Source organism: Ranitomeya imitator, chromosome 1, assembly GCF_032444005.1.
Source record: "Ranitomeya imitator isolate aRanImi1 chromosome 1, aRanImi1.pri, whole genome shotgun sequence".
Lineage (NCBI taxonomy): Eukaryota > Metazoa > Chordata > Amphibia > Anura > Dendrobatidae > Ranitomeya > Ranitomeya imitator.
Genome location: NC_091282.1, coordinates 112,652,782 through 112,674,431, shown reverse-complemented (window position 1 = coordinate 112,674,431; position 21,650 = coordinate 112,652,782). Strand labels below are relative to the sequence as shown.

Genomic DNA, 21,650 nt, shown 5'->3' with positions numbered 1-21,650 from the left:
GGGCGCTATTGACTTTTTCCACAGCGCCGTTAATTAACGGCGCTGTGGTTTAAGTACCCTTAGCGGCCGCCGTTAAAAGGCGTATCGGCGGTCGCTAAGGGGTTAACCCATTTCTTGTGAAAATGTAAAATCTTTGGCTAAAACTAAATTTTGGTGTTAAAAATGTAGTTATTTTGTCTTCACTGCCCAATGGTATAAAATTCTGTGACACACTCATGGTAGCAATATGATCACTGCACCCCTAGATGAGTTCATTGAGAGGTGTAGTTCTTAAAATGGGTCACTTATGGGGGGTTCTCCTGGGTCATGGCAACCTGCAAACCATGACCGTAAAATCTGACACTCCTTGCCTTCTGAGCTTTGCATTGTGCCTGAAAAATATTAAATATTTCCCAATTGCATGTAGGGTATTGGCACATCCCGTATTATCCCATAGAAAAATTTAAAACTTGGGGTTAAAACAACATTTTAGTGGTAGAAATGTAATTTATTCTTTATTTATCGCCTCTCATTGGGGGACATAGGAACCATGGGTGTATGCTGCTGCCACTAGGAGGCTGACACTATGCAAATAAAAAAGTTAGCTCCTCCTCTGCAGTGTACACCCCACCGACTGGCATTATACTCTTCAGTTTAGCTTAGTGTCAGTAGGAGGTGGACACTGGTCTTTCATTAGACCCTTATCTACCTCAATGTGCGTCGTTCCTTTTCAGGTTTTTCCTGAGGGATACAGGGTGAACAGTCACACCTGTACTCCCACAATGCGGACTATGAGTACGGTGTGTACTGCCACCCCGTATCCTCATAGATCCCTCTCCAGGACCAAGAGCCTAGCACACCAGCGTGCTTAGATGTCCGGTCCTGGCTCCGTCCCCCACCCACTCGCCCACCAGAGCCTGATGGTCGGAGGAGACGAGGACGTCCATCACAGCTCCGTGGACGTCTCATTCCCCTCAGGTTAGTAGCGGACGACGTGGGATGTTTAGGTGAGTATTTTCCCTAAATTTCCCAGATCTTTCCCTGTCCTCCCTCGCAGTGTGGGGGAGTAGAAGTCCCTAAATGCGCGCGGCACGACCCTCTATGGCGGCGCTGACGTTATTTTAATAGGGATCCCAGGGGCACCAAGACAAGCATAGATTCGCGGGGTGGAGGCCGCCGCGCTTCCTCCAGTGCTATCCCCTTTATCGGGGCCGCAGTATCCTCCCTGCGGCCGCACTGTCCGGCGGCCGCAATGTCACCTTACAGGGGCACCGCTTCCCCCTGCGGCTGCAATGCACCCTGTGCCTGCGCGGCGGCCTTGGCAGGCTGCCGCGCTACTTACTTCCTGCGGGCTTCGGCGCTGCGATCTTCTATCCGGCAGCGCCGGCCTCTATTTTAGGTCCCGGCTTCGGCCGGGGCCTACTTTGGCGCTGCGACCCTGACTATTCCGTTCCCTCTGGCGGCCCTGGCTCTGCGGCGCACTGCTCCAGGGCCGCGGCCTCTTTTCCGGTGGCACTGGCCTCTAATTTAGGTCCTGGCTTCTGCCGGGGCCTACTTTCGGTACCGCACTCCTCCACTTCCGCTTTCTTCGGGCGGGCTTTCTCCCGCCCGACAAACTGTGCCCTGCAATCTCCGCCCCTTCCTCCATGCCGCTGCTGGACCCACGTGCAGGAGATACCACACGTGCCCGCATTTTCGCCAAGAGCGCTCATTTCTGGGGGCACAGCACACCATCTGCACGGATTGCAACCAGAGGCCGCAGGGCAGGAGCTCCTCTTCTTTCGGATCCACCGCAAGCGGGACATTCCTCCAGGCCGGCTGCAACCTGGTATCCGTTTTCTCGTCTGCCGTGAGTAGCTCTGCACTGCAGACTGACACCCCCCTCTGCCCCACTGTCCCCTAACCTGCTGGCATTTCTTCAGGGACCTCTCAATATGTCTAACTCTAAAGGAGGCTGCTCTCGTCCTCCTACTTCTTCATCTTCTGCCTTAGTCAAGTACTTTGCTTGTTCGTCCTGTAACAGCAAACTTCCCTCAGGTCAGCCCTCTCCGCTATGTCAGGCCTGCAGCAACCCGATTGTTCCCACCGCCCAGGATCCCCCGGCTGGTCCGCCCGAGAGTAATACACCCATCCCAGGCTGGGCCTCCTCTCTGTCACAATCGGTGGCCGATTTAACACGGGTGTCTCAAACCCTGGTGTCCGTGCTGGATCGATTACCCCTGCAGACCCCCGCAGTGGCCAGCGGGTCGCAGGAGCCGCCACCCGAGCCCTCCTTGATAAGCCACAAAAGGTCCAGACAGGAACGTCGGTCTGAGTCCACTTCTCGCTCCATCTCGCCACCCGGCCCTCCTCTACGGTCGGCGTCCCCCCGATCCTCCTCCCTTGAGTCAGGCGAGACATTCTCTGATGCGCCCTCGGAGGATATTTCGGAGCTGGATTCTAACCAAATCGCCACCATGAGGGATATGGTCCAGAATGTCATTGGAGCTATAAACCAAACCTGTGGCATTAAGGATCCCTCTACAGAATCCGCAGATCAGGCGGTTTCGTTTAGACGGGCCAAACCACCTTCCAAGTTTTTTTGCTCCTCATCCTGAATTCGAGGAAATCTTCTCCAGAGAGAGACAGAAAACCCGACCAGACGTTTTCAGAGGGGAAAACGCCTGGGTGCGTTATATCCCTTTTCTCCAGAACTTACCGCCAATTGGACGGTCTCTCTCGGTGGATCCCCCTGTTTCCAGGCTGTCCACCAACACGGTGCTTCCACTGTCCGGCGGAGCATCTCTGAAGGATTCTAATGATAGGGTTATAGAATCCTTTGCTAAGTCAGCCTTTGAAGCGGCTTCAGCGACTCTATGCCCAGCTTTTGCTTCCACTTGGGTCTCAAAATCCATTTCAAAATGGGCCAAGGATCTACGTCGAGGTATTCTGGACGGGGCGCCTCCCGCGCAACTAGCGGAGCTTGCCAACGAGATTTCCCACTCTGGTGAATACCTGGTCTCCGCCTTCCTGGATGCCGCGTCTTGTGCGGCTCAGGCTTCCAGCAATGCTGTTGCCATCCGCTGGACCGTTTGGCTCAAGGCCTGGCAGGCGGACTTATCTTCCAAAAAGTCCCTTACCAGTCTGCCCTTTCAGGGCTCTCGTCTCTTTGGTTCCCAGCTGGGCCAAATCATTAAGGACGCCACCGGGGGTACAAGTTCTCTTCTCCCCCAGGCTAAGCCTCGTCGCCCTCCTCCTAGACGGTAGTTTCGATCCTTTCGGCCTTTTCGTCGCTTCGCAGCGTCAAACTCCTTTTCCCAGCAGCAACAGAGGCCACAGGCACGTCAAGAGAAAAAGGCAGTGTTCTTTAGGCCCACTCCGTCCTGGCGTCCTCGCTACTCCCAGGGAAGATCCTCCAGGCCCAGGACTGGAAGATCAACCTCGGCACGACTCTCGGCAAGACCTCAGCCCAACTCCCAGGTTGGGCGGCCGTCTTCTCCTTTTCAGGGATGTCTGGATTTCTGCAGTAGAGGACGCATGGGTCAGGGAAGTTGTATCCTCGGGATACAAGATAAAATTCGTTTCACGACCCTGGGATCGTTTTTTAGAATCCCGTCCTCCAAGAGATCCCGCTCTAGTTCCGGGTTTCTTCGCAGCCATCGCTTCTCTTCTCGAAGCCGGGGTAATCGTTCCCGTCCCAGAAAAAGAACGGTTCACGAGTTTCTACTCGAACATTTTTGTGGTACCGAAAAAAGACGGCAAGGTTCACCCCATTCTGGACCTCAAATTGCTGAACAAGAGAGTTCGTCTGAGACACTTCAGGATGGAATCCCTTCGTTCAGTAATTGCTTCCATGGAAGCCCAGGAATTTCTGTGCTCAATAGACATCCAGGACGCCTATCTCCATGTCCCGATATTTCCCGGACATCAGTTTCCTGCGCTTTGCAGTGCTCCGGGAACATTTTCAGTTCGTCGCCCTGCCGTTCGGTCTCGCAACCGCTCCAAGGGTGTTCACGAAGATCATGGCGGCGCTGATGGCCATCTTGAGAGTCAGAGGCCTGGTCCTATTTCCATACCTTGACGACATCCTCATCAAGGCTCCGTCCTTTTCTCAGGCTCACGAAAGCCTGTCCATTGTTCTCGACACCTTAGCCCGTTTCGGGTGGCTGGTCAACCGGAAGAAGTCCTGCCTTATTCCTTCTCAGCGCATCATCTTTCTGGGCATGCTCTTCGACACTCGTCAGACCAGAGTCTTCCTTCCCAAAGACAAGAGATCCACTCTTTGTCGGGACATACACTTGCTCCAGGGTCCTCGGCCTCCCTCCCTCCGATCGGCCATGAAGGTCCTGGGGAGGATGGTGGCAACATTGGAAGCGATTCCCTTCGCCCAATTTCATTCACGACCCCTTCAGCAAGCCATTCTGTCTCAGTGGGACAGGTCTGTGTTCTCCCTGGATCGGCCGATCCGACTCTCTTCTCGGGTCAAACGGTCTCTCAACTGGTGGCTGACGTCACCTCTCATCTACCAGGGCAGGTCCTTCCTTCCAGTTCACTGGCAAGTGGTGATGACGGATGCCAGCCAGCTCGGCTGGGGTGTGGTTTATCGCTACCTGACAGTTCAGGACCGTTGGTCGACGCGGGAGTCATCTCTGCCTATCAATGTCCTCGAGATTCGGGCCATCTTTCTGTCCCTCCGCCACTGGGAAAGGATTCTCAGGGGCCTGCCAGTCCGGATCCAGACGGACAACGCCACGGCTGTGGCATATGTCAACCATCAGGGGGGAACCCAGAGCTCCTTGGCCCTTGCCGAGGTATCCAAGATCCTCCTTTGTGTAGAGGCTACGGTTCCGGTGATATCCGCGGTGCATATCCCCGACACAGACAACTGGGCCGCCGACTTCCTCAGCCGCGAGGGCCTCGCGGCAGGGAAATGGTCCTTGCATCCGGAGGTCTTCCATCAGATTTGTCTTCGATGGGGGACTCTGGACGTGGATCTCACAGCATCTCGAATGAACAGGAAGGTTCCGCAGTTCGTCTCCAGGTCTCGCGATCCTCTCACAGTGGGCGTCAACACTCTGGCCATTCCTTGGTCACAGTTCGTGCTGCCCTACCTGTTCCCACCCCCCCCTTCCATTACTTCCCAAACTGTTGAAGAAGATCAAAGCGGAAGGGTGCCGGTCATCCTGATCGCCCCGGATTGGTCCAGGAGAGCTTGGTTCGCGGAGCTAGTCAACCTTCTCGCGGACACTCCCTGGCGCCTTCCAGACAGGCCCGATCTGCTGTCTCAGGGTCCGATCTGCCACCCGAATTCTCGGTCGCTCAGTTTAACGTCGTGGCTGTTAAGACTGCAGTTCTTAGAGCGTCCGGCCTTTCGGACCGGGTGATTTACACCATGATTCAGGCTCGGAAGCCTTAGTCTTCCAGGATCTACTACCGTACCTGGAAGGCTTACTTGGTGCGATTCCAACCGCTTTCCATCCATGTCCTTTTCCCTGCCTTCTCTTTTGGCCTTCCTTCAGGCAGGACTGGATTCGGGCCTGGCTCTTAGCTCCCTGAAGGGCCAGGTCTCTGCGCTTTCCATTCTCTTTCAGAAGACTTTGGCTTCTCGGCCACAGGTTAAGACCTTCCTTCAAGGAGTAGCCCATGCTATCCCGCTGTACAGGGCCCCTGTGGATGCATGGGATTTAATCCTGGTACTGGACGTTCTGAGGGTTTCCCCCTTTGAGCCTCTTGGGCAGATTCCTCCATCTTGAAAGGTGACCTTTCTTGTGGCCATCACGTCTATTCGCCGCGTTTCCGAGTTGGCGGCCCTGTCTTGCCGACCTCCGTTTTTGGTCATTCACCAGGACAAGGTGGTCTTCCGGCCTCCACCTTCTTTTCTTCCTAAGGTGTTTTCTACCTTCCACCTCAACGAGGACATCGTTCTATCTTCCTTTTGTCCAGCCCCGACTTATCCTCTGGAGAGATCGTTGAAGAAGCTGGACCTCGTCAGGGCAGTGAGGATCTACCTGGATAGAACGTCCACTTTCCGGAAGAGGGATTCTTTTTTTCGTCATTCCTGATGGCACGCGCAGAGGCCAACCAGCTTCTAAGGCATTATTGCTCGCTGGATCAGAATGGCAATTTTGGAGGCTTACCGGGTCAAGAACAGAGTGCCCCCTCCTGGGATAAAGGCTCACTCTACCCGGGCAGTCGGCGCCTCCTGGGCGGTGCACCACAGGGCTTCCGCCCTACAGCTTTGCAAAGCGGCAACTTGGTCTTCCATCCACACGTTCGCCAAATTTTACAAGGTCCATACCTACGCTTCGGCGGACGCCAGCCTAGGCAGAAGGATCTTGCAGGCGGCAGTGGTGAGTCCTCTGACCTGATGGGAAGTCTGTTTTCCCGCCCGTGGGACTGCTTTGGGACGTCCCATAGTTCCTGTGTCCCCCAATGAGAGGAGATAAAGAAAACAGGATTTTTGGTTGCTTACCGTAAAATCTGTTTCTTGGCGCCTCTATTGGGGGAGACAGCTCCCTCCCAATGTTTTCTGTTGTTTTATGTTCTATAAGGGTATGTTCACACGTTTCTGATTTCCATCCTTTTTTTTTCAGGACTGAAACCGCAGCTCTTGGCAGAAAACGCAGGTCCTTTTTTTGGTGCTTTTTTGATGCGTTTTTTGATGCAGTTTTCTAGCCAGAGTCTGTGTGTTTTCTAGGAAGTTTTTTAGGGTTAAAATGGCTGAAAATACCCTAACCCTACCCCTAACCCTATTCTAACCTTAGTGGAAAAAAAAAAAAAAAATTCTTTATTTTTTTATTGTCCCTACCTATGGGGGTGACAAAGGGGGGGGGGGTCATTTACTATTTTTTTTTTTTTTTATTTTGATCACTGAGAGGTTATATCTCAGTGATCAAAATGCACTTTGGAACGAATCTGCCGGCCGGCAGATTCGGCGGGCGCACTGCGCATGCGCCCGCCATTTTGCAAGATGGCGGCGCCCAGGGAGAAGACGGCCGGACGGACAACGGGACCGGGTAAGTATAAGGGGGGGAGATGGGGGCACGGGGGGGGGGGGGGGCGTCAGAGCACGGGGGGGTGGCATCGGAGCATGGGGGGGTGGGATTGGGGCACGGGGGGGCAGCCACACTGCAGCGGTTCTGCACCACAAACTGCAGTAAAACCCGCAGATATTTTTTTCATCTGCGGGTTTTACTGCGGCTTTCACCTCACAATGGAGGTCAATGGGTGCAGAACCGCTGCTGTTTTACAAAAAGAAGTGACATGGTACTTCTTTTTTACCGCAGCTAATCAGTGCGGTTTTTTTTTTAAATTCAGGATCATGTGCACAGTGGGTCCTGTTTTCCATAGGGTACATTGTACTGTACCCTGCATGGAAAACAGCTGCGGAACCGCAGCGGCAAAACCGCTGCGTTTCCGCGGTAAAAAACGCACTGTGTGAACATGGCCGAACTGTTCTCACGTTTACAGTTCTCAAGTTTGTGTTTATGGTTTTCAACCTTGTTCATTATCTCCTACTGCTTTCTCACTAACTGAAGAGTATAATGCCAGTCGGTGGAGTGTACACTGCGGAGGAGCTAACTTTTTTATTTGCATAGTGGCAGCACCCATGGTTCCTGTGTCCCCCAATGGAGGCTCCAAGAAACAGATTTTACGGTAAGCAACCAAAAATCCTGTTTTCTTCACCACACAATGATATAAAATTCTGTGAGGCACATTTGATCACTGCACCTCTAGATGAATTTACTGGGAAGTGTAGACCTCAATTCATACGTAAGGAATGAAGGATGGTGGTTTATTCTACGCTTTTCGAAGTATATAGTTACTACTTTCTCAGGATATTACCACATGTATACCTCTGGATTGAGGTCTTGTTCAGCAGCGCGGTTAATATCCACAAGATTTCTTTCATTTTCGTTAACAGCTGTACAATGACACAGTCCTCCTCGCTCTGTACTCGTGTACTCTTGTGTACTTTTCTCATAGGAGAAATGCTTCCGGGTATACCTAGGTTATGTGGCATCCTTAGGAGCTTGCAACATTTTTTATTTATTTATTTTTTTACATGCAGTCATAAAATACCTTGATCTGAAATCCAAAGCATATTATAGTGTACTTAGTGGGTGCCGTAATAGAGCTCCATACAACTTTTGTGTGTTGGAATCACAAAACTTCATTATAATCCTAAACTCTGGCAATAATCATTGCTGATCTGCACTTCGCAATGAGGAATAATATAATTGAACCTAAAATCTGTTCTGAAATGTGATCTTTGTTTCTCCTTTAGGCATGGGTGAGATTGAGAGACAACCAAGATCTCAATAGTGTGCTGCCTCTTCAAAGACTTGTGGGAAAGCAGAAATGATCATGTGTCTTATGGATGGAAATGAAACGAAATAAAACCCTTTTCATCTGCAATATGCTTACACCTCAAGACTTTAAGGATCCTTTTTAACTCAATATAAATATTGTATAAAAGGAAAAATACTTTTAGAAAAAGATATATCTTTTTTTTTTGTGTATGTGCACTATACGATCCTTTTTTTTTATTGTATATTGGGGTATTTGCTGAACCTTGATTTAATATGTGTGTGAGAGTGAGGACACTGCTATCTTTTACTTTGTGAGAAATTCTAGGATTGCACTACACACTGATCAAATGTTCTTCTCCTCGCCTGTGTAAATCTGTGGCTTTCCTTTGGCAGTGTACTACACTAAACATAAGCTTGAATCTGTTTACCTCATTAGTTGCTGACTATTAAATAACTGTTCCAGGGGATTTTTATTTTGTACTTGATCTTTCCTCTGTTTTTTGTCCAAAAGCCCAATTTTTTATTTTTTCTGAAAAAGAGATAGAAGTATCAAATAGCTTGAGCAAAGTTTATATCTGCATGGAGGTACCCGGTTTTCTATAGGATATATAAATATACCAGAGAGCTAAAGGATAAACTACACAGTAATATGAAAACGAAGGACATGTGCTGTGCCTACATTTTGGCCTAATTTATGACACTTTGTCTTTTACACAACCACCGCAGGGGCAGATGAATTTGTGTGACCTGCCAAATGCACTCAGACCGCCATCTAAATCAGACCCAGATTGGACTGCAATGCTCGGCCTGGCCGCAGGTCTCCCAACCAGAGCGTGACCGCTTCATATATGTCTATGCATCTTTACTGCTCAGGTTGTGAGAGTCGCCGGCCAGTCCATATGCTGCATTCTTATCTGGTTCCAGTTGATACAGCCGTCTCACCCTAAAGGATGACTTGTTCTCTCCCCTGACATGTCTCATTAGGTAAAGCTTTCCCAATAAACTAACAATTCAGGAACTCAGCATTGTATGTCTACTGGACCTGTCCCATCATTAACAGTTTGTTCAGGAACCGGCACCATCTAGCAGCTCATGACTTTCAGGCTATGCTGAGCGTTCTTTTAACAGCTGGAGCTGCGCATGTTGCTGACCACTGGTGTAGAAACGCAAGTTATTGATTAGTGGAATGGTAATACCTAATTTTCGATGCATTCATACATTTCCAAGAGTAATAACACAAGGATAGTAGAATGTAGAGTTGTACGAAAAGGTGCTGCAACATTGTTATTTCATAGCGTGAAACATGGATTTCCGAAAACAGATGTGTCAGGAGAGATTAACGGTCTTTTAAAAAAGAACTTGTGTTTCCCAAGAAGTTATTCTTGCATGAAAGCTTTATCCATTATTTGATATTTACTAGGAGTAATAATTCACTTGTTCCATTTTTTGGCCTGAGTACGGGCCACCATGTCTGGAATGGCTGCTGGTCTCGTGATCTAGCATTCTATAGCCTCATAGGCTTATGTCAAGCTGTTGAGTTTGGGACCAACGACTGGACATCGCAGTCCGTACTCTGATTCTGAATGCTGGACTTGTGAAACTGGTATTAGTGGGCATTTCAGTTCTTCAGTAAAGCACCAGTTTCCCCCAAAAAATAGTAGTTTGTTTTTGCGGCTATAATAGTTTGTTCCTACCCCTTTATTATGTTGTAAATATTTGTATGTATTCATTTAAGTTACGGAAGACTCATAGATTTGTTACTGCTATTCCTGAGGGCATAGATTAATTTTCTGTGCGGACTGTCATTATTGAGGGTGAGTGTCCCCAGGCATCGGCCTCCACTGCCCAGGAGACACATTGACGGAGGCTGTCTGGTCCTGAGCAGTGTTTGCTTCAGACCCATTGTAGCACGGATGGTGCTTTTGTCAATCTGTTATCATAATTTTTAATTTTGTTGTTACTGAGTTATGTAAATTTCGTCTTTGTTTTCTTTTGTACATTGTGACTCGGAATAAAGTTTATGGATAAGCAAAATTTGTTGCATTTGTACTTCAGATTGATTGGAAGAAACAGTTCTGGTAAAACTCATCCTCAACAGTCGTCGCCCACTGTGCCATCACTCACCCTGCCTTTTCAGTTTTTCCCCATGGTGCTTTGACAGGCTGCAGAGGTGATATTTGGTCTACAACACATGCTTGCTGCATGCAGTTGACCTCTGAGGACCGTTACTGGCTGCGTGTTGTACAGAGGATATCACAGATTCAGCCATGTCATCAAAGATTGGCTCAGGAGTAACTGAGAACACATACAGTTGAATTCCAGGTATGCTGCTGTCCTCCCAGTTTCCAAAATCTTGGTATGTCCCACTATATGGTTCGGAGATGAGCCAATAGGCTGCACCTTACACAGCAGTGACCAGTTCTCTTCTTACCCTTATGGAGGAAGCGGAGCCCTCTAAAATTGTTACATTGCACATACATGTGTGATAGGTGTAGATTTCACGGATTTCCACTTAACAGGAGATTGCATTTACTTTATTTGATCACACACCCTTCCTTCTATACTGTATGTTAGCCGCATAATGACAATATCTGCGATGGTTGGGTGCCGCAGGTAAGTACTTTCCTAGTAGCGCAAGCTTTGTTTTTTTTTGTGCCATGATGCACTCTAAATTCAGTTTGGTCAGTTTAATACCATCTGCCTTGCCCACCTGGCTTCAAGCATGCCCCTTCCCTTAAGTCTGTTCTCACAAAGCCAGACTGGGAAGGATCTGTGTCTCTGGCCTTTTCAAGTCTAGTCTGTCACTTAAGAACGACCTGGTGTCTAGTCTGACCAAGACTATTTCTACACCTAGAGCCGATGCTACAGGCGCTTCTCACAAAATTAGAATATCATCAAAAAGATTACTTAACTCCTTCAAGACGCAGCCCTTTTGCGTTTTTGTTTTTCGCTCCCCTCCTTCCCAGAGCCATACATTTTTTTTATTTTTCCGTCAATATGGCCATGTGAGGGCTTATTTTTTGCGGACGAGTTGTACTTTTGAACGACACTATTGGTTTTACCATGTCATGTACTAGAAAACAGGAAAAAAATTCCTAAGTGTGGTGAAATAGCAAAAAAAAGTGCAATCCCACACTTGTTCTTTGTTTGGCTTTTTTGCTAGGTTCACTAAATGCTAAAACTGACCTGACATTATGATTCTCCACTTCATTACGAGTTCATAGACACCAAACATGTCTAGGTTATTTTTTATCTAAGGCTGCGTGTCCACGTTCAGGATGGCCGGCGGTATCGCCGGAGCGGCTTAGCCGCTCTGCGGTAAGCCCCGCCCCCTTTCTGGGACGCGATGATGCCGGATGTGTTCACAGCACACATCCGGCATCATCGCTCCCCACCATAGGGCCCTGTGCTATATCTTGCGGCGACGGAGCGTCGCCGCAAGATATACGGACATGCTGCAATCTGAAAAGACGCGCAGCATGTCCGGAGTCGCAGGGCCGCCGCGTGCGTGTTACCACGCATAGTGGAGACGGGATTTCATTAAATCCCCTCCACTATGCTGTAACATCTGGACGCTGCGTGTCTGACGCTGCGGCTCTATGCAGCGTCAGACACGCAGCGTTTACTGCACGTGGACACATACCCTTAGTGGTGAAAAAAAATCCAAACTTTGCTTAAAAAAATAAATAAAAAATTGCGCCATTTTCCCATACCCGTAGTGTCTCCATTCTTCGGGATCTTGGGTCGGGTGAGGGCTTATTTTTTGCGGGCCGAGCTGATGTTTTTAATGATACCACTTTTGTGCAGATACGTTCTTTTGATCGCCCGTTATTGCATTTTAATGCAATATTGCGGCGACAAAAAAAAAAGCAATTCTGGCAGTTTTAATTTTTTTTCTCGCTATGCCGTTTAGCAATCGGGTTAATCCTTTTTTTAATTGATAGATCGGGCAATTCTGAATGCGGCGATATCAAATATGTGTAGGTTTGATTTTTTTTTTTTTTTGTTTTATTTTCAATGGGGCGAAAGGGGGGGTGATTTAAACTTTTATATTTCATTTTTCATATTTTTTTAAAACATTTTTTTAAACTTTTGCCCTGCTTCAATAGCCTCCATGGGAGACTAGAAGCTGGCACAACTCGATCGGCTCTGCTACATAAAAGCGATGATCAGCTGAATTACAGGCTGTGGACCTACACCAGCAGATGACATGGCTCCCCAAACCATCACTGATTGTGGAAACTTCAAACTGGAACTCAAGCAGCTTGGAATGTGGCCTCTCCACTCTTCCTCCAGACTCTGGGACCTTGATTTCCAAATGAAATGCAAAATGTACTTTCATCTGAAAACAACACCTTGTGCCTCTGAGCAACAGTCCAGTTTTTTCTCCTTGGCCCAGGTAAGACGCTTCTGGTGTTGTCTATTTGTCATGACTGGCTTGACACAAGGAATGCGACACTTGTAGCCCATATCCTAGATAGTCTGTGTGTGATGGCTCTTGAAGCAATGATTTGTGGGTTTCCTGCGAGTTCTCAACTTTCTCCCACAAAGATATACTGATAGGGAATTATTATTGTGAACCCCAAAGTGGATGGTATGTCACAACTATTTATTTGAATAGGAAATTAGCCTTTTGCTAGAAAAGTTGTTGACAGTAATACCGAACCACAAATACATAAACGGGCCGGTTTCCTTCTTTTGTTTCGAGCCTCCATCAATATCTATAGGTCACCTGTAAAGTCTATTAAATTGCTTCTACTGTGTGGCTATTGCTGCAGTAGAGAATTTGAAATTGAGAATAGAGTATGTTCCCACATGGTGTTTTTGCAGCTTTTTTAAAATGTTTTTCTACAGCAAAAATACTTTGTTTTACTGTAGCTGCAAAATAATTTTAACCCCTTTCAGACCTTAACCCCTTTACCCCCAAGGGTGGTTTGCACATTAATGACCGGGCCAATTTTTACAATTCTGACCACTGTCCCTTTATGAGGTTATAACTCTGGAACGCTTCAACGGATCCCAGTGAATCTGACTTTGTTTTCTCGTGACATATTGTACTTCATGACAATGGTAAAAATTCTTTGATAGTACCTGCGTTTATTTGTGAAAAAAACGGAAATTTGGCGAAAATTATGAAAATTTCGCAATTTTCCAACTTTGAATTTTTATGCAATTAAATCACAGAGATATGTCATACAAAATACTTAAGTAACATTTCCCACATGTCTACTTTACATCAGCACAATTTTGGAACCAACATTTTTTTTTGTTAGGGAGTTATAAGGGTTAAATGTTGACCAGCAATTTCTCATTTTTACAACACCATTTTTTTTTAGGGACCACATCTCATTTGAAGTCATTTTGAGGGGTCTATATGATAGAAAATACCCAAGTGTGACACCATTCTAAAAACTACACCCCTCAAGGTGCTCAAAACCACATTCAAGAAGTTTATTAACCCTTCTGGTGCTTCACAGGAATTTTTTGAATGTTTAAATAAAAATGAACATTTAACTTTTTTTCACAAAAAATTTAATTCAGCTCCAATTTGTTTTATTTTACCAAGGGTAACAGGAGAAAATGGACCCCAAACATTGTTGTACAATTTGTCCTGAGTACGCCAATACCCCACATGTGGGGGTAAACCACTGTTTGGGCGCATGGCAGAGCTCGGAAGAGAAGGAGCGCCATTTGACTTTTCAATGTAAAATTGACTGGAATTGAGATGGGACGCCATGTTGCGTTTGGAGAGCCCCTGATATGCCTAAACATTGAAGCCCCCCACAAGTGACACCATTTTGGAAAGTAGACCCCCTAAGGAACTTATCTAGAGGTGTGGTGAGCTCTTTGACCCACCAAGTGCTTCACAGAAGTTTATAATGTAGAACCGTAAAAATAAAAAATCATTTTTTCACAAAAATTATCTTTTCGCCCCCAATATTTTATTTTTCCAAGGGTAAGAGAAGAAATTGGACCCCAAAAGTTGTTGTACAATTTGTCCTGAGTACGCTGATACCCCATATGTGGGGGTAAACCACTGTTTGGGCGGATGGGAGAGCTCGGAAAGGAAGGAGCGCCGTTTGACTTTTCAATGCAAAATTGACAGGAATTGAGATGAGACGCCATGTTGCATTTGCAGAGCCCCTAATGTACCTAAACAGTAGAAACCCCCCACAAGTGACACCATTTTGGAAACTAGACCCCCTAAGGAACTCATCTAGATGTGTTGTGAGAGCTTTGAACCCCCAAGTGTTTCACTACAGTTTGTAACGCAGAGCCGTGAAAATAAAAAAAAAAAATCTTTCCCCCCAAAATGATTTTTTAGCCCCCAGTTTTGTATTTTCCCGAGGGTAAGAGGAGAAATTCGACCCCAAAAGTTGTTGTCCAATTTGTCCTGAGTACGCTGATACCCCATATGTTGGGGGGAACCACCGTTTGGGCGCATGGGAGGGCTTGGAAGGGAAGGAGTGCCATTTGGAATGCAGACTTAGATGGAATGGTCTGCAGGCGTCACATTGCGTTTGCAGAACCCCTAATGTACCTAAACAGTAGAAACCCCCCACAAGTGACCCCATATTGGAAACTAGACCCCCCAGGGAACTTATCTAGATGTGTTGTGAGAACTTTGAACCCCCAAGTGTTTCACTACAGTTTATAACGCAGAGCCGTAAAAATAAAAAAATCTTTTTTTCCCACAAAAATTATTTTTTAGCCCCCAGTTTTGTATTTTCCCAAGGGTAACAGGAGAAATTGGACCCCAACAGTTGTTGTCCTATTTGTCCTGAGTACGCTGATACCCCATATGTTGGAGTAAACCCCTGTTTGGGCACACGGGCGAGCTCGGAAGGGAAGAAGCACTGTTTTACTTTTTCAACGCAGAATTGGCTGGAATTGAGATCGGACGCCATGTCGCTTTTGGAGAGCCCCTGATGTGCCTAAACAGTGGAAACCCCCCAATTATAACTGAAACCCTAATCCAAACACTCCCCTAACCCTAATTCCAACGGTAACCCTAACCACACCTCTAACCCTGACACACCCCTAACCCTAATCCCAACCCTATTCCCAACTGTAAATGTAATCTAAACCCTAACTGTAACTTTAACCCCAACCCAAACTGTAGCCCTAACCCTAACCCTAACCCTAGCCCTAACGCTAGCCCTAAAATACATTTTTTTAATTTTTCCCTAACTAAGGGGGTGATGAAGGGGGGTTTGATTTACTTTTATAGCGGGTTTTTTAGCGGATTTTTATGATTGGCAGCCGTCACACACTGAAAGACGCTTTTTATTGCAAAAAATATTTTTTGCGTTACCACATTTTGAGAGCTATAATTTTTCCATATTTTGGTCCACAGAGTCATGTGAGGTCTTGTTTTTTGCGGGACGAGTTGACGTTTTTATTGGTAACATTTTCGGGCACGTGACATTTTTTGATCGCTTTCTATTCCGATTTTTGTGAGCCAGAATGACCAAAAACCAGCTATTCATGAATTTCTTTTGGGGGAGGCGTTTATACCGTTCCGCGTTTGGTAAAATGGATAAAGCAGTTTTATTCTTCGGGTCAGTACGATTACAGCGACACCTCATTTATATCATTTTTTTTTATGTTTTGGCGCTTTTATACGATAAAAACTATTTTATAGAAAAAATAATTATTTTGGCATCGCTTTATTCTCAGGACTATAACTTTTTTATTTTTTTGCTGATGATGCTGTCTGGCGGCTCGTTTTTTGCGGGACAAGATGACGCTTTCAGCGGTACCATGGTTATTTATATCTGTCCTTTTGATCGCGTGTTATTCCACTTTTTGTTCGGCGGTATGATAATAAAGCGTCGTTTTTTGCCTCTTTTTTTTTTTTTTTTCCTTACGGTGTTTACTGAAGGGGTTAACTAGTGGGCCAGTTTTATAGGCTGGGCCGTTACGGACGCGGCGATACTAAATATGTGTACTTTTATTGTTTTTTTTTATTTATTTAGATAAAGATGTATTTATGGGAATAATATTTTTTTTTTTTTCATTATTTAGGAATATTTTTTTTATTTTTTTTTTACACATTTGGAAAATTTTTTTTTTACTTTTTTACATTGTCCCAGGGGGGGACATCACAGATCGGTGATCTGACAGTTTGCACAGCACTCTGTCAGATCACCGATCTGAGAGAAGTGCAGGCTGCTTCACAGTGCCTGCTCTGAGCAGGCTCTGTGAAGCCACCTCCCTCCCTGCAGGACCCGGATTCGCGGCCATCTGGGATCCGGGCCTGGAGCAGGGAGGGAGGGAGGTAAGACCCTCGCAGCAACGCGATCACATCGCGTTGCTGCGGGGGGCTCAGGGAAGCCCGCAGGGAGCCCCCTCCCTGCGCGATGCTTCCCTGCACCGCCGGCACATCGCGATCATCTTTGATCGCGGTGTGCCAGGGGTTAATGTGCCGGGGGCGGTCCGTGACCGCTCCTAGCACATAGTGCCGGATGTCAGCTGCGAAAGGCAGCTGACACTCGGCCGCGCTCCCCCCGTGAGCGCCGCCGATCGCGCTAGACGTACTATCCCGTCCGTGGTCATGGGGGCCCACCCCACCTCGACGGGATAGTACGTCTGATGTCAGAAAGGGGTTAAACGTATAGGTACGTCTAAGGTCGCACCCCCCACCCCTTCCTTTTCCGGTACATGTGCCCCTAAAGGCCTCAATCTCTGACAGCGGCATTTAATATTATCTTGCCGGAAGCGTGTCACGACTGCGGCTTGGCGATGGGTTGACATAACCTGGGGTCTGCAGAAGACCCCTGTGGTTGTCATTGCCAAATAGCTATGAGTGATGGCCAGCATTCATAGCAGATGAGCATTTTAGCTGCACATAGCAGGGCTGAAGACGGGGGTGTCAAAAATTTGTTTTCTGGCGGATGGAGAAAATGTCCAGAGCAACGTTTTTTCTGTCTGGCAGAAAACGTATGAAAAGCAGGTATAAATGGCCGAATCCGGCGATCTCTCAACTGAAAGAGAAGGGGTTAAAATGTTTTATTTTTCTTCCCTTTCCATATTTTTGAGCTGCAGGGCATTTTTTTTTTCTCTAAGCCTGTTAAATGTCAATTCTTCCAGCATTTTTGGAGCCTTTTTCAACAATTCTAATAAACGGGGGGAAAAAATCAAACGCTCATATTTTACTCGGTGATTTTCCTGCCAACCCTCTGGTTTCTGTTGCAAAAAAAAATGCACAAACTCCACATTTGATCATATCCTTAGACAGACAGCTTGTCCTGAATAGAGAGCGTAAGGCAGCAGTTTATCACCTTCTTTAATGGTAAGCCAAATCTCAATGTTTAGATTTCATTTCCAAAAATGAGTATTTAGTGTTTCACAATTTCATCTTTTATAGACAGTGGAGAATACTTGTAAGGCAGCGATATAGTCAAGGAGTGCTCTCCGCATGCAGCTCGTGCCATTTTCCCTTCGTTCTAGAGTTCTGTTCTCTGCATAGAAAGTGCTACTTTTCTAGAGGTAGAGCTGCTAGAAAGTCTAAAATGTAAGTGTACCCCTCTGATAGGGCCAGCATTGACCTCATATGCGCAGGGGATGATTAGGGGAATTGCATTCATAGCCGAACCGATCATTTGTATAGGATCCAATTACTGGGTAAAGCTGTGGTATACTTTATTCAGCTGATCGGCCTAAACGCAGGGAGTTGTACCTGGAGCAATCACACAAATCCTTTGAAAAGGAGCTCCTTATTAAGTCTGATATGGAAAAAGTAAAGTCTACATTCATTAAATTATATGAACACCTACTAGGACTTTGTTTTCTTAAGGGGAGTATGGTAGCAGATTTGTATTATGTAATCCGAGAGCAGGCTGGTGTAGAGGCTGATATAAAAAAGGGGAGAAGCCAGCCCTCTTTATGGTCAGAACACAATACATAAAGTGCATTTGCACATATTAATTTCTAACTGTATTTCAAAATGAGACATTTAGCAAACAATTGATCGATTCTTTGAGCCACCCCGCTACGCCAAGGCATTCTCAAATGGGGCAATCCTACTCTACGTTTTTTATATTCGCTGTGCCATTGTGGCCTCCTAAATGTATTAAAAGCAAGACCACATTAAATGCAAATTGTACCTGAAGCGTTTCTGAATCACTCCCATGGCGCCAGAAAGGGCAAGCGCAGATAAAGTTTGACCAGGTCCGGACATAGATATTTCTGGTCCAACCTCCACACTGCCTAACCAGCCCCACAGATGAAGGATGAGACAGGTCCAGACATAGGTGCACAATCAAACAGCCTAGGGCAGGGCTGCTGTATGTGTGTACAGCAGCCTAGATCAATCACAATGAACACAGAATGGCGTACATAACCCAGCGCGCACGGCAACAGTGGTGGTCAGCCACAAACCAATCTATATATATAATTGTCTAAAGGGTACTTCCGTATGTTTGTAACGGAGATCCCGGGTCGCTGATTAGTCGCAGCCAGCTGGCTGCAACCAATCAGCGACAGGACAGTCCGGCTGCGGATTGGCCCCTCCCTACTTCCATCCAGTCACTGCCCCATCCATACTCCCCTCCAGTCAGCACCCACATAGCGTTTTAGGACTGCGTTACACCGCGGCATAACGCGGTGTAACGCAGTCCGTGAATGCTGCCATTAACTTTGTAAGTGTGCCTATGCAGCATCAACAGTAAAAACATATAATGTTAAAAATAATTAAAAAAAAAAACAAAACATTATATTCTCACCGTCCGCGCCTGCCTTTCCCGGTCCTCACGATGCTCCGGTCCCAAGAATGCATTGCGGCAATGACTGGAGATGACGTAGCGGTCTCGTGAGACCGCTACATCATCACGTGTTATTGCCGCAAGGCGTTACTGGGAATGGAGCGTCGCAACGAGACTGCCACATCACGTGTTATTGCCGCAAGGCATTACTGAGAACAGAGCGTCGCAACGAGCATCGGTAAAGGCCTGGCCTGGATCTGGGGGCCGCCGGAAGGTGAGTATATAACTTTTTTTTAATTTTAATTCTTTAACAGGGATATGGTGCCAACATTGTTAGATACTACGTGGGCTGTGTTATATACTGCTTGGGCTGTGTTATATACTACGTCGCTGTGCTATATGCTACATGACTGCTATATACTACATGGGCTGTGCTATATACTACATGGGCTGTGTTTATATACTGCGTGGGCTGTGTTTATATACTGCGTGGGCTGTGTTATATAGTACGTCACTGTGCTATACTACGTGGGCTGTGCTATATACTTCAAAAAGAACCTGAAGACCCACCTCTTCAGACAAGCCTACAACCTGCAGCTACCACCGATCGACCAAACCGCTGCATGACCATCTCTACCCTCACCTACTGTATTCTCACCCATCCCTTGTAGATTGTGAGCCTTCGCGGGCAGGGTCCTCATTCCTCCTGTACCAGTTATGACTTGTATTGTTTAAGATTATTGTACTTGTTTTCATTATGTTTACCCCTCCTCACATGTAAAGCGCCATGGAATAAATGGCGCTATAACAATAAATAATAATAATAATATACTACGTGGCTGTGTTATATATTGCGTGGGCTGTGTTATATATTGCGTGGGCTGTTATATATTGCGTGGGCTGTGTTATATACTGCCTGGGCTGTGCTATATACTACATACATATTCTAGAATACCCGATGTTTTAGAATTGAGCCACCATCAAGTGTCAAAATAAAAGGGAGAAGCCAACGCTGCTTATGGTCTCACCCTTCATCTGTGGTGCTGGTCAGGCAGTTTGGAGGTTGAACCTGAAACATCTATGTCCGGACCCGGGCAAACCTTTATCTGCGCTTGCCCTTTCTGGTGCCATGGAAGTGATTCAGAAACGCTTCAGGTACAGTTTGCATTTAATGTGGTCTTGCTTTTAATACATTTAGGAGGCCTTTATGGCACAGCGAATATGAAAATCGTAGAGTAGGACTGCCCCATTTGAGAATGCCTTGACGTGGCGGGGTGGCTCAAAGAATTGATCAATTGTTTGCTAAATGTCTCATTTTGAAATACAGTTAGAAATTAATATGTGCATATGCACTTTATGTATTGTGTTCTGACCATAAGCAGCGCTGGTTTCTCCCCTTTTTATTTTGTAGAGGCGGATAATGTGTAACTTACTAAGCTATGTGCTGCTGTTTCATTTAAATTAGTTTTATCAGCAGGAGATTATCACTACAGGACTTGTGCATCCTGGTCCTATCCCGCCCCTAACTGATTAGCAGATTATTGCCAATATACAATGTAAACAGAAAGCTGCCAATCAGGAGTGTGGGCGGGGTTATACAGGGCTCAACATTCCGAGGTCTGCTGGATCTGCAGCAGAGAAAACTGATTCCATCACAACTGCTGCACCCAGTAGACTAAGTGACACATCGCTGGACTGGACGCCTCTGCCCCTACATCATGCTGATTTTAGATGACATAACAAACCCTGCTGATTGAATCTTTTTATAATGCATGCAGGATTTTTTTTCTGCTAAAAATCACTTTGCTACTGGGTTTCCTTACAAATTTAGCTTTTGCAAATTCTTTGTTTTCACTGCATATTTCCAGCTGCCAAATTTAGTTATATATCTTTTTCTGAGCTTCCTGGTTTATCATCACAAAAGGAACTTTGAAAAAGCCAGATAAGGGTTAGGCCTCATTCAGATGCACTTTCATGTACTTGAAAAACCTACAAGAAGAAGGGAAGCCAAAGCCCAATGAATGAAATATGTAAATCTTTATTATTTCAACAAAAGAACTATAGACAAACATAAATAAAGAGAAAAAGATCGGAGTATGCGAAGTCTCTCAGAAAAGTGAAAGACCTTTCCTAGATGTACTTCGTGATACATGTAAATGAGACATTTCAATTAAAAGGAAAAGACAACATGCTGATATATTAAAAAGCGCTGTGCAAAATAATGGCCAAAAATAAGGTAAAGCGCAGTGCAGAAAAAAAATAATCCTGGTAGTAAATAACGTGTCAGTAAAGCTGGAGTCACACTAGTGATTTTAAAATCGGTCCGATTTTATTCCTGCAAAGTCGGATGAGTGTCATGCATTTTCATGTGAGTATAAGCCGATTCTTCACACCTGGCATCCGATTTGCATCCGAATGCAGTGCAACTTTAACATGACATGAGCAACATACATACAGCAATCCTGTCATTTACTATTGTTTTCAAAGGAAATATTCTTCAAAACATATAGTGTATATGTATGTGTGTATGTATGTATATATATATATATTGTGTGTGTGTGTATATGTATATTTCTCTATTGCCTCTCATTGGGGGACACAGGGACCATGGGTGTATGCTGCTGACGCTATGCACAAAAAGTTAGCTCCTCCTCTGCAGTGTAGACCCCACCGA

The 21,650-nt window shown here is 46.2% G+C and overlaps 1 protein-coding gene across 1 annotated transcript in view; it reads left to right on the top strand.

Annotated features, from left to right (window-relative positions):
- The window catches only part of TENT2 (terminal nucleotidyltransferase 2), a 74,923-nt gene extending 64,619 nt beyond the window's left edge, over positions 1-10,304 (top strand). The window contains exon 14 of the mRNA XM_069749817.1: positions 8,246-10,304. Coding sequence (XP_069605918.1) covers positions 8,246-8,323 — 78 coding nt within the window. The 3' untranslated portion in view covers positions 8,324-10,304. The remainder of the gene's footprint in view (positions 1-8,245) is intronic.
- Positions 10,305-21,650: the final 11,346 nt, after the last annotated feature.